At 47.5% G+C, this 12,970-nt stretch overlaps 1 protein-coding gene across 2 annotated transcripts in view; it reads right to left on the minus strand.

Annotated features, from left to right (window-relative positions):
- The window catches only part of RCSD1 (RCSD domain containing 1), a 35,785-nt gene extending 32,538 nt beyond the window's left edge, over window positions 1-3,247 (minus strand). Inside the window, exon 1 of one of the 2 annotated variants that reach the window (XM_054805090.1) lies at window positions 3,065-3,247. In XM_054805090.1, coding sequence (XP_054661065.1) covers window positions 3,065-3,070 — 6 coding nt within the window. In that variant the 5' untranslated portion in view covers window positions 3,071-3,247. The remainder of the gene's footprint in view (window positions 1-3,064) is intronic. The other variant, XM_054805097.1, reaches the window with a different exon arrangement.
- Between the last annotated feature and the right edge of the window lie 9,723 nt (window positions 3,248-12,970).

The following is a 12,970-nucleotide window of genomic DNA, read 5'->3' on the forward strand; positions in this document are numbered from 1 at the left end:
GAAATGACATCTGTTGGTAGGCACAAAGGAGAGGGGAGCCTTCCCAAAATAAACCTGGTTGCTGTACCTTTGCAGTTAGGGAACCCATCGCACCGTAGGGAGCCACCAAAGTGAAATTCAGTCTTGGATTGCTTCCCCTTGCTGTGTGAGTAAAGTTCAAATGTCTCCATGCTCCCAAGCTCCTACAGAGAGCCTGGGAAGAGGAATGCCATGGCTGCTCTCGAATACAGGCTGCAGAAAGCCACAAGCACTTTCAGTGGATGCCTTAACTCACAACATCTGCAGCAAGGTTTGGTACAGTTATGGGAATTAGACAGCTTGGACCAACTCTGAAGATGTAAACTAACAAACCAACAATAATTTCTGATCCTTTTTGTACTGTGAGTGCAAAGAAGGTTTAGTGGCTGCCTCTTTACAAGTGGCTTAGCTGTCATCAGTGCCAGCTTTACACATTTTTATATGAACTCCTTATGTTAACAGCCTGTGATATAAGCTTCATGATTTCAAGTTCCTTTCATCAGTTGTAACACTGGAAAGAAAACTGATGGTCAAATCTTGCGTCAAGAAGGTGAGTTCACAAAAAAACCCCTGAAGATTAGAAGACTCACAAAATTACATGAACTGTGAGAACAGGGTTTTGCTGCCTTTTTCTCCCTCTTCAGGATCTTAAATAGTTACAGTTGCTGCTTTCAACATGGGACGTTCCTGACAGAAGAATGGCTAAGACTGTAGGTGCTAGCCCCTGAGGAGCAGCAAAACCACACTAACCACTCTAAGAAAGCGATCCCAACTATCTTGCTTCTGTGGGTTTTTCAAAAACAGGGTCTTCCTGCCAGAGACATAATGGAAATCAGCTGGTGAGGTCAGCCCTCTGCCCTTTTTTCCCTAATGCTGGTAATCCTCATGTGTCCCACTAGAGCAAAGAGCTTGCCAGTTATGCCAGCACGAAAGCACAAAGCAGCTCTGCCCGCCACTGATGAAGCAAATGGGGAAATGACAGAACTTCTCGTTCCTGTTGCACAGGACCATTAAATCTGTTTTTTAAAGCAAAAGACTGTAGCGAGTCTCTGGGTCTGGCTCACGCTGCCTGTGAAAAGTTCTCAGGAAGAAACAGAGCAGAGAATTGGCAGGTGGGAACTCAAGTCTTTGCTCTTGACTCTATTTTGGTCTAACATCTTCTTACCTTTGGGACATTAACCACTGTTTTGCAGAGTTGGGGTAGGAAGGGAACACCAAGTGTGCTACTTAAAAAATGTCTTGGGAGTTGAGATATTTTAAAAATAATAGATGCAGCAATCTACAGATGATCAGAAAACAAGGTAACATGGGGAAAGAATGGGAAATAGAGGTAAAGGAACAGAACCAAGAGCCAGAAAGTCTTAGCGTAAATACTTTGGAGAAGCTTTCTGACCATCAGACCTGCCGTATGTGTCACACGTGTCTCTCAGAAGGAAATGGCAGGTCCGTCCCTTTCTACTCTGAAACACCGCTGGGGCAGACAACAGAAAATACTTGAGGGGTGCAGTCCTCTGTGTATGGAGAGGACAGGGGGTGGGGGAGAGTGTCCTCAACGTGACAAAATATCTGCTTCAGCCCTAAGTTAGTCTTTGCTCCATATGTGGCTTCCTGCGCACAGCAGTTAAATTAAGAGCTCAACTCCCCTTCCCCTCTGAGACATCACAGGATACAATACAGCGAAAAAATAAAACAAGCGTTAACAGTTACTGAGCCAGGCTCTGTTAAACCTAAAACCCCTTATAAAGCCATATATTTGTCATGCCTCATATAGTCTATGCTGAATTGGTTTGATCAGTGCTTGGCCCTTCTCCATACTGAAATCTGTTTAGATAGTCTGTTGAGGACATTTCTTGCAATGAAGATGCCTGATCTTTACCCTTGCCTGTAGGGCAGGCCAGCGCAGATAACAAGGACTGCGATGTTAGCACCTGGGTGTTATCAGGACTGCCCAGCTGAGATATGCGCTGGAAATCTTCAAAGAAAAATTGTAGTGGTGCCTCAAGCACACTGTTCCCTGGCTTTGTTGCGTGTCTCCTGCTGTTGGGGCTGCACTGATGCAGAAAAAGGCTTCTCTGGGAAGATAATATAAAGTTTTTAGTAAGAGCTGTGTTTAGCTGAGAGAAATACCAAAAGTCCTCTTTCATAATTTGAGGTTTTGCCAATGTTGTAATCGCCTTTCTATCTCCCGTGCCCCTCCCAAAAATAAATATTTTTTTTTTCCTCTGCCACTTAAAAAACTGTTTGAAAAGCTAGTGAATCCAGTCTGACACGAGGGAAGCAAGCACCATCGCTCCTATTTCAGATGAATGGGAAAAGAGGCAAGGAGAGGTGAACTGCCTTGCCCAAGAGGGTGCTACACAGGAAAAGGCTTGGACTTAAACGCCAGGAAAGCCCTGTGCACCAGCCAGGTGCCCACCCAGAGACAAGAGCTCCGACTCTCCTGAAGCACAGGACAGACAGCACGGAGAAAAAGGCACGGGGGTGTGTGGTAATCATTTACCTTGCCGAAGCACCGGTTCCCGGGTCCTCTTTCCTGAACCAAAATGCTCTATTGATAACGAAAGTGAGACTGCCCAATCCACGTGGAACGGGGGGACACATCACTTGGGGTCCAAATCGCAGCTGCTGCTGCGTGGGTTGGGTAGGAATCAACCCCAAGGAGCCCGCTAATCCTGTACGGTTTGTTCATTCTCCTCATGTCCCCACTTTGACTTAATTTTTAAAATCTCCTTTCAAAATGATACCTTTTAAAATGTAACTCTCCCATCTCAGAGACTAAAAAAGTAAATGGAAGTTCTTCCTTGTTCTCCTTTCACAGATGTAATTTCTCCCCATACCGTCCCCGTACTTTCCAAATCTGGACTAAAACCTGCAAAATATTCTGAGGTGCATGGCAGGGGCTGGGGTGTGGGGGGAGGAGACATTTATCTGAACCTCAGTGAAGAGATATTTTGAGCTGCCTTTAGTGAGAAATTGCTTTGCAAGGTGGAGCTAACGCAGATCAAGGAGCCAGTCACAAGCTAGTGGAAATAAAAGTTTTCTTTACCTCCATGTCCTGCAAGAGAGAGGTGTCCTCAGGGCGGTCTTGCTTCCCCACCCCTTTCCCTCTTATCTGTGGGAAAACTTCAGCCGAGCCAGAGCAAAATCACGCCGCTGTGGAGGATATGTAATATCCGAGCTCCCGCTCAGCTCGAAAACTGACAGAGCCCAGCGAGTGGCCCTGCACTACGAACAAGGAAGAAGGGCGGGTGGGTGAGAGGAAGGGAGGGAGGGGAGAGGAGGGGGAGGCAAGGCAATCAGGGTTTAAATTTAGACACAAATCTAAACAGATACTGTCCTTCCCAGAGTGCTGGGCTCATGAGACAACAAGGAGCAAACTCTGCTGCTGTGCCCAAACTTGGGGACACCATATGTGCATTTTGTCCCTTCCTTTCTTTCTCCCCTTCGTATTTTTTTATCACCTTATCTGTATTTTTTCCCTCCGCTGCCTGTTTTGCTTCTATTTCTCTCCATTGCTTGCAGTTGTTCCCCCGGTGTCTCTGCCTCGACCTGTCCCCCGTCCACGCTTCCCTCTCCAAGTGCAGGGTCTCTTCCTTGCTGTTTATTTGTGAGGAGGATCTTTTTTCCTCTGACTGCAGCTTCCCTTCTCTCTTCCTTCACACTTTTATGTCATTTCAATCAGCATTGGACTGTCTTTAGAGCAGTTAGAGGGGCAGAAGAGGAGCAGAGCGAAGGTGATTATTGCCTTTGTACAGAATTTAAAGCTTCGGTGTCCTGGTGCATGGCTGGGACTCCTGGGGATGACAATAATATCAGCGGTACTGCCGTGCCGCTGGGTGATTCCGCAACAAGAGATCAGGGCTCCACTGTGAAGGGTGCTGCAGAAATGTGGGCGCAAGCGGAGGGACCCCGTGCAAGTTGTCACTGGCTAGCTGTAAAGCAGGACTACTAGCTCTTTCCACCCTGAACTCGTGTCTCACGCCACCGGGTCAGAAGGTGCAGGATGTTCTTCTCTCCCTTCACTGGAAGTTAGAAGCTTCCGTGGTGGTAGAAAAATTCAGATGGGAAAAAATAAGCCTCAGGAATGTTTTGCTATGGTTTCCCTTTCCATTCAGATCACAGTGTTGTAAATGAGACTTCTCTTTTAGCAACTGTTTGCATATGCTCCTTCTCAAGAATTTCAGTCCCCACCTCTTGAGAGCAGGGTGGTGCAGAGGAATTTGGAAACACTCCCTTTGTCTTCTGCTAACTTCCTTGCTTTGCATGCAGCTGCAAAGTGACAAAACGTCATGTCGTCATTTTGGGATGATACCTCGGGGGCAGAAGAGGGTTAAAGCATCTTTTCTGAAAGGGATGCATACTTTTCCTTTGCAGTGTTTCACAAGTCCCTGCTGGCTATGGAGGAAAACACTCCAGAATAGATTTAAATGTGTCCATCACGATATCCCAGATTATTGTTACCGATAAATCGTCTCAACATAGTTGTTCTTACAGTATAGTTACCTGTTGCTGTACGGCATGCTGTAGGACTCCTGTGGGATTAGCAGATTTAAATCATGATCTCATTATCTCCTAAGTTCAATGTACAATGGTTACTCAGTGCTTAGCCAAAAGAATGATAGGCTGAGTTGCTGCAATCTGGAGATTGAGCAAGAGGACTAATTAATCTTCTGTTGCTGAAACACTAGATTAGTTGAAACCCCTCTACTGTAAGCAACCAGAAGATGCTGCAACTATAAGAAAATAGATTAAAATCTAAAGAAATATAAAAATTAAATTCCTTCTTGATTGGAAATCCTATTGATTTCTTAAAGTCCTGACAATGGTACATTGGGAGAAGGGCTAGGAACTGACCTGATGAGAAGCAGGGTGAGGCAGGGAGGGCAGGATGCTTTGGCTGCCCTCTCTTCGCCTGCTGTCGGGACAGAAGGAGGATTTCATGCTCGGGGATTTCATTGTGGGCATTGGTTGCAAGTGTTGTTTTCAAGAAGTCTGCCATGTAACAGACCATCAAAATCACATACCTCCAACGGTTGCTTCATGCCAGGCTGAGGTACTTAATGCCTTCTTTGCCTCAGTCTTTACCAGCAAGACCAGTTGTTCTCTGGGTACCCAGCCCCCTGAGCTGGAAGACAGGGATGGGGAGCAGAATGAAGCCCCCATAACCCATGGGGAAATGGTTAGTGATCTGCTACACCGCTTAGACACACACAAGTGTATGGGGCTGGATGGCATCCACCCAAGGGTACTGAGGGAGCTGGCAGAAGTGCTCACCAAGCCACTTGCCATCATTTATCAGCAGGCCTCACTAACCAGGGAGGGCCCAGTTGACTGGAGGTTACCCAATGTGACACCCATCCACAAGAAGGGCCAGAAGGAGGATCCAGGGAACTACAGACCTGTCAGCCTGACCTTGGCTCTGGGGAAGGTTATGGAGCACATCATCTTGAGTGCTATCACATGGCACGTACAGGACAACCAGGTGATCGAGCCCAGTCAGCGTGGGTTTATGAAAGGCAGGTCCTGCTTGACTAACCTGATTTCCTTCTGTGACAAGGTGACCTGCTTAGTGGATGAGGGAAAGGCTGTGGATGTTGTCTACCTGGACTTCAGTAAAGCCTTTGACACCGTTTCCCACAACATTCTCCTGGAGAAACTGGTTACTTATGGCTTGGATGGGCGTACGCTTCACTGGGTAAAAAACTGGCTCGATGACTGGGCCCAAAGACTTGTGGTGGTGGAGTTAAATCCAGTTGGCAGCTGGTGACAAGAGGTGTCCCCAGGGCTCAGCACTGGGGCCAGTTCTGTTTAATGTCTTTACAAATGATCTGGATGAAGGGATCGAGTGCACCCTCAGTAAGTTTGCAGATGACACCAAGGTGGGCAGGAGTGTTGATCTGCTCGAGGGTAGGAAGGCTCTGCAGAGGGATCTGGACAGGCTGAATCGATGGGCTGGGACCAACTGTATGAGTTTCAACAAGGCCAAGTGCTGGGTCCTGTGCTTGGGTCACAACAACCCTGTGCAACACTACAGGCTTGGGGAAGAGTGGCTGGTGGAAAAGGACCTGGGGGTGTTGGTCAACAGCTGGCTGAACGTGAGCCAGCAGCGTGCCCAGGTAGCCAAGGCGACCAACAGTATCCTGGCTTGTATCAGAACTAGCGTGGCCAGCAGGACTAGGGAAGGAATTGTCCCCCTGTGCTTGGCTCTGGGTGAGGCCACAACTCAAACACTGTGTTCAGTTTTGGGCACCTTACTACAAGAATGACATTGAGGTGCTGGAGCATGTCCAGAGAAGGGCAACGAAACTGGTGAAGGGTCTAGAGCACAAGTCATATGGCGAGCGGCTGCGGGAACTGGCGTTGTTTAGCCTGGAGAAAAGGAGGCTGAGGGGAGACCTTATCACTCTCTACAACTCCCTGGAAGGAGGCTGTAGTGAGGTGGGTGTTGGTCTCTTCTCCCAAGTAACAAGTGATAGGACAAGAGGAAATGGCCTCAAGTTGTGCCAGGGGAGGTTTAGATTGGATATTAGGAAAAATTTCTTCACTGAAAGGGTTATCAAGCACTGGGATATGGTTGAGTGACCATCCCTGGAGGTATTTAAAAGACATGTAGACATGGAGCTTAGGGACATGGTTTAGTGGTTGTAGTTGGCAGTGATAGGTTGGACTTGATGATCTTAAAGGTCTTTTCCAACCAAAACAATTCTATGATTCTATGCCATTCAGGGTCCATTTCAGTATTTTCTTTCTGCTTTCAGGCGTTGTACTCTGTGGAGGAAGCTGTTTACTTAGGTCTACAGAAAAGGAAACTGTTAGGCAGAGATAGTATCACTTTACCCGTACTAATAAAGCAAAGGTAGTTGCAGCTGCCTCACCACAGTTCTTCACTCTATTTATTTCTGCTCCAAAGTGTCTCACCACAAGACAAATCTTTTCTGCCAGCAGGATTCCCAAATGCCATTGCTCTGAGCATGGTACACAGTACTCAGTTTATTAATGCTAAAACTTTCTTCCTGGAGGAGCAAGGAGAGAACGCGCAGAAATATGGCATATGTTTTTCTCCAGACAGGAAGGCATGAGGTGTGGATTTGCTCTAGACTTTCTTGTTTCGGGACTGAAAAACACTAGAAAATCTGAAACAAACAACCCACATGATTTAACTGCAAGAACCTTGTGACAAACATTATTAAGGGTGGTTATCCTGAAGAACTGGGTGTTTTACATGATGTGGATGTACAAGTATGAATGTAAGATATTTCAGAATATGAGTCTCTGCATCTCTCTGTTTATCTCTGTTTACAGACCTTCTGGGATATAGCAATGTCTATGAGACTAATTTCTTCGTATATGCAAAACAAAAAAGGTTTCTACATCTGTTCTGCTCAAGAGGAAAATCACAAGTGTCATTAAAACAGACTCCATGGGGAAATTTCATTTGAGGGAGCAAATGTTGTGCTTTTGGACCCCTGCATTTTGCAGCTTCCCAGATGATTCTTTTCAAGACATGTAAGGCCAAACCAGCAAGTTTGCTTCAGGCCAAATGACTGGTGCTCCTGCTACGGGCAGCACGTGGAGGAGAGGTGCAAAGAAATCCTTCATCCTGGCATGCCTGCAAAAGAGGTAGCATAACTAGTTCTGCCATGCTCGGAAAGACCTTGTCTAATGTTTGCTGGCCTCTCACACTTTGGCTATGAAGTATGGACCATGAGGGCTCTACAGGGTGCTAGGTGAACAGAAGGGAGATGCAAGGCAATCCTTTGTTCAGGACCACTCAGGAAAGAAAGCTTTTTTTGACTCAGTATTTGTATCCGCAGAGCTCTCTATCTCATTTGGGTGTGTCTGTGTGCGTGCCGAATCTGGGAAGGTACGTTTGCAGGTGGGTGGTGGACGAGCAAAGGGCAGAGGGAGCTGTGGGCCCCTGCAAGACAGACGGAATCTCTGTACTTTGTTAAGGCATTTGTTTAGAGCCTAGTAGAGCTCGCCTGTTCTGTGCCAGTATCTGAGTTTGTTCTGTCCACCTATCTGTCTGGATTTGGCTCCTGCTATCCACATCATTTTCCAGAATTCATATGATTAACCAGCAGCTGTTACCAGGTTTGGTTGGTGACCTCCTGAAAATGGGGTCTCAACCTTTCCTGTTCCCACTCAAGCAACTGAAAAAAAGGGGGATAGGTAACCACAGAAAAAAAAAAGCACTTGCATTTCAAAGATCAATCAACTCTAAAAGTGAACATCCTGTTTTGGGTTGGGTTTATACAGCAGCTCCTCCAACAATGGCAAGCTGACAGGAAGCAAACGTGAACAGCGTTTTCTATGGGAAACTCGCTCTTTGAACCCACCATTCTGCTAACTGTGTTCTGAAGTATCTGCTCCCACCGACCCTGCCCTCGCCCCTCATCATTAAACTAACACTGCAGATGCTAAGCCTCACCCTCCTCTTCGGGGAGTTATCAGCAGGAAATGAAGTCAGCTGGAACACTTTGTACCATCGACATTTTTTTTGCTCTAATTCTGCAGCTGCAGTGAAGCACGTCTGAGAGCACACACGCATACACACGCTCACGTGCCAGCGCCTGCGTGTGTACACACGGACTTGCATGCCAGGCACTGTGCACCCCTGGGAAATGATACGAATGGGAAAGTCCCATTACCGAAGATGTTTGAATCAAATGAAAGCACATAGCTATAAGTGATTCTCGCCAAGCTGTATTGGACACGGAGTGCGAGACTGTGCATGTTGTGCAGTGGCCGCATAAAAAGGTAGGTGGTAGAGACTGACTGAAAGGTTGAATCATTTCACGTGTTCCTGTCAGCCTGAACCTGAGTGCTAACATCATGGTTCAGATTAACCAGGCTACTTAACTCCCAGGCTCTGGGCAAAAGCCTGTCCCTAAATGGAGTAAAGTTAGGAAAATGCTATATAGTACAGGGAGCACTTCACCTGCAATGCTTTGCCTGAGTGGCTCTGCTCTTAGTAATGAGATCACACCGAGGTAGACCACCCTCTTTCATACTGGGCAACCTGGGGCTGGTGGGTGGTGTGCAGGTAGCTAGTGTCATGTCTTGCAGCACTTGAATTTCTTTGGAGAGCTCTTTTTTCGCTGCCAATCCGCCTGACTTCAGAGAACAAACTGAGCAGAGGTATTAAGAGGAATGGCTGCATCCCATTATGTTCATATAGCGATGGGACAAATATTATCAGCGTCAGCCATTGACAGCTTGCTTATAGGCTGAACAATTCCTCTACCAGTTACTAGTTTTAATACACAACAAGGCTTACTATAAACAAACAAAAAAATACAGTCAGAACATGGGTGCTGACACAATTCCAGGTATCTGTGCTGGATACAGCCATGTTTTTGATTACATTGTTCTCAGGCCAGTCCTACTGCCCATCTCTCAACATCCTAGAAAGCGGTGTCACAGCTGGCCCTCGCAACAGCTTCCTCAGCATGCAGCCCAAGCTCCAACTGAACAGCAGGATTTTCTGACTGAAAATGGAACAACATTTCTGGTCCCTAACAGGTTATGCACAGAGGAAACTTGCATTGCCACTGCCTGCGTGGTGGCTGTTAAAAAGGTAAAAGAACTTTTAGCTGAATACCAGGCCAGCACTGTATTATATTTTTAAAAATACACTGATGAAAGGGTCAGAAGCTAAATTCCCAACCAAGTTAATTTGGGAACTTTGAGGCTGAGAACAAATGAATGCATTATGCACAAGCATGCAGCACCTTTTTGTGTTCAGCAAAGGCCTGTGTTGTGTGCCACTTCGTAATAGTGGTAGCACTGCAGTGTTCGGCAGGGCTGATATCTCCTCGGGAGGATATCTAACCAACATTTTTAGAAACAATTTGCATGGCGGGTCTCATGTGGCACCAAGTGTTGGCACTTCAAAGCACTGAGCACTTCAGTTTTTGCCAGAGCTGACTCACAGGTCAGTCGCTTCTGTCAAACGCAGCGGCAAGTGACTTTAATCACCCTGGCTGTCATTTGGATGCAGAAAGCTGGCCTGGCTCAGAAATCAAGCGCTACTCAGAGCGACACTGCACAGCCTGCAAGTGTTATCTGGACAGAGAAGGGCTTCTGTTCACGGACAGACTGCATGATCTAGACAGGAAGCCTGGCCCAGCGCGTAGCGAGACTGTGTGTCTGAAGAGAAACCTTGCCCAGCCCATCCAACAACCATGCTATCTAAAGAGAGAGCTGGCTCAGGGCAAAACCAGCTATGAAGAGAGCAAACAGAGCATGATGATACACTAGCCAGGATGGAGACCTTGCCCACTTTCTGGCTAAAATGCACCTTCTTTGGAGACAAAGCCCCCAGATTCAGCCTGAGGGCCACTGCATGTAAACCACACTAAAATTAAGATTGTTCCATGAACTGGCTAACCCCTGGAGGGAGTAAGCTGGCTCAGTCTATGGTGAGATATTACTGTCTATTTACCAGTGGGTTTATGTAAATGAGCACGAGTTGAAAAGGAGAACTAGTGGCTAGCAATACTTTCTTGACCCTGTTGTGCAAGGATGCTGGGAGCCCCTAGACATATTGCACCACAGCAGAGAGAATCCTTCTCCTTTCTCTGAGATCTGGCTGAGGAAGTGAGAGCCTGGAGATTTACTTCAGATAACATATTCTTTCAGAGCAAGCTGAAAGAGTTAAAGGCCTTATCCCTAACCCAACAGGTTCACTCCACGCTACCCACCCAAGAAAGAGGGGATCAAAACGAGCCCCCTTCGTTCAGTGCAATGTGCAAGACAGTCCGTACACCGGTGTGCACTGCCCACTGTGGAGACTACTCAGCCTAATAAATCCTGTTCTCGGTAGCAGAGAGCCAATGCTATTTGCTTCCATAAATCCTGCTGAGCGCTGAATTCCCTCTGGACTCATCAGCTCAAATCCTGCAGGAGGCTGGGGCTGGGCAGCAGCACCCCTCGGTGGCTGTGGACTGGATGGCTGCAGATGTGCCACAGGGCTGGAGGGGTGAGGAAAACTTGGCAGGCTTTGGACCGGTCTTTTTCTCTTGGCCCCTAAGATCCCACTGTATGGTTCCAGTGGTGGCAGGGGGAGTGCAGGATGATCTTCCGCGCTCTCTACAAGGTTCACTTTGACTCTCCAGTAACGCGCACCCTTCCTGGCAAAGGAGGGACGGCCATGTTCAGCAAATACATACATCTAAACTCCAGAACATAAAAGCTTTTCTCCTTTCTGCATTTTTTTTTTCTGAAACAAAATAAAAGACAAAAGAATTGCCAGGTCTGCTTCCCACATCTCCTTTATCTTCTTTACTTTCTATCCTTTTTTTTTCCCCTGTGGCACATGTTGTTACTTCCACAAACTCTATGGCATCTCTTCTTTCCTGTGCTGACCCCACCAACCACCTCCTGTCTGCTCCCTGTTGTGCTCTCCTCCTGCCCAGTAAAATCTTTCATACATTCATCCCCCCCCATGTCCCTCTGCCACTCGTCCCTTTCTTCGACTGCACCAAGGAAATACTGACACTCACACACCCCACACCCCCCCCAGGCTCGGAGGGCAGGAGTGCTCGAAAACAGAGAAATGAGCCATTTCTGCATGTGCACACACATTGGTGGGGAAAGAAAAGAGGAAGCTCTAATGTCTCTCTCTGTTTTAGCTAGCAAAATCTCTAACGAAAAGAGCTTGTTGCATTTGGTCTTCCTCATTCCCTTCTGTCCCCTGAGCTGTTTCCTCTAGACCATTTTCGTCCCTCTCTCCCATACTCTTTTCACTCCTGGAGAACAGCTCCTGCCTTCTTCCCGTCAACACGTTCCACTCCCGCCCCTCATCTAAACCCCTCGCATAAACCTACATACACGAAGACAACACCTCGCGCAGCCCCTTCTCTCGGAACTCCCTCCTTTTCTTGCGCTGTTTCTTCCCTTAGCGCTTGCCCTGTATGACCAACGGGGCTGCTGCATTGCCCTTGCTGCTGGAGCAGTGGCTGCTCCCAAGCTCGCCTGCCTTCCCGAGCTGAGTGGCCGCACGCCGGCGGTTCAGAGAAGCCCTTGGGTGGGGCTTTTTTTTTTTATTATAGTTTTTTAATTTTGCTTTTCGGTTATAATGCAACATGGGTTTCTCCAGAGCATCGCCAGGAGAGGGCGGCAGCGGCAGCTCCGTGCGTCGGGCTTTGCCCCTGCTCTGCAGGCGAGGGGAATACTTGCGGGGGGGGGGGGGAAGAAATGATTTTGTTCTGCCTGCACACAACAACGGGACAGTACATAAATGGCAGGCAGTGGGCGCGCGGTGTATTTTCCTTCCTGAATTCAACTCAACAAAATGACTCTCCTGACCTGCCATAAGGTACGGGGCACTTGGGGAGAGATGGTAGTCACACAAAGTTAATTTGCGTTTCTCTGTCCTACATACGTAGTGTATATGACAGACTTGGTAAGAGGAAAGTGGAAAAATAGAAACCTCCCATCTTTTAGGAAAAGTTGAATCAAGCCAGTATTACCCCAGTGACAAACATTTCTTTATACAAATCTTAATAAGGTGACTGAGCACAACATCACAGGTAAAATGAGGTATACCTCAGTATTTATTTCTGTACATAATGCACCGAGGGCCAGGAGGCTGTTCAACCTGCAAAACCAGGTGATGTGGAAGAAATAGATTCGACATACACCCTGCGGCTTTTAAGCGGTAAGACTTCAGCTATGCCTGCTGCCAAACGACCCCGTCAGCCTCACAGCCCAAACCAGTTTCAGACAGACCCCGCTGGTTGTAATCAAACGCGGCGCGGCGACTACTACTATGCCTTGCGCGCGCCTCATATACATTATATATGCGCCCCATAAACGTCACTGGCGGGGGCGAGCCGAAACATGATTGGCAGAGAGTTCTGAAGAGGCCTTTCATTGGCTGCTGGATTATCAGCGACCCCGCCCCCTTTCCCTCCCCTCCCGGCGGCGCGGCAGAGCTGTCAGAGAT

The sequence above is a fragment of the Grus americana genome, chromosome 1, assembly GCF_028858705.1.
Source record: "Grus americana isolate bGruAme1 chromosome 1, bGruAme1.mat, whole genome shotgun sequence".
Taxonomy (NCBI): domain Eukaryota; kingdom Metazoa; phylum Chordata; class Aves; order Gruiformes; family Gruidae; genus Grus; species Grus americana.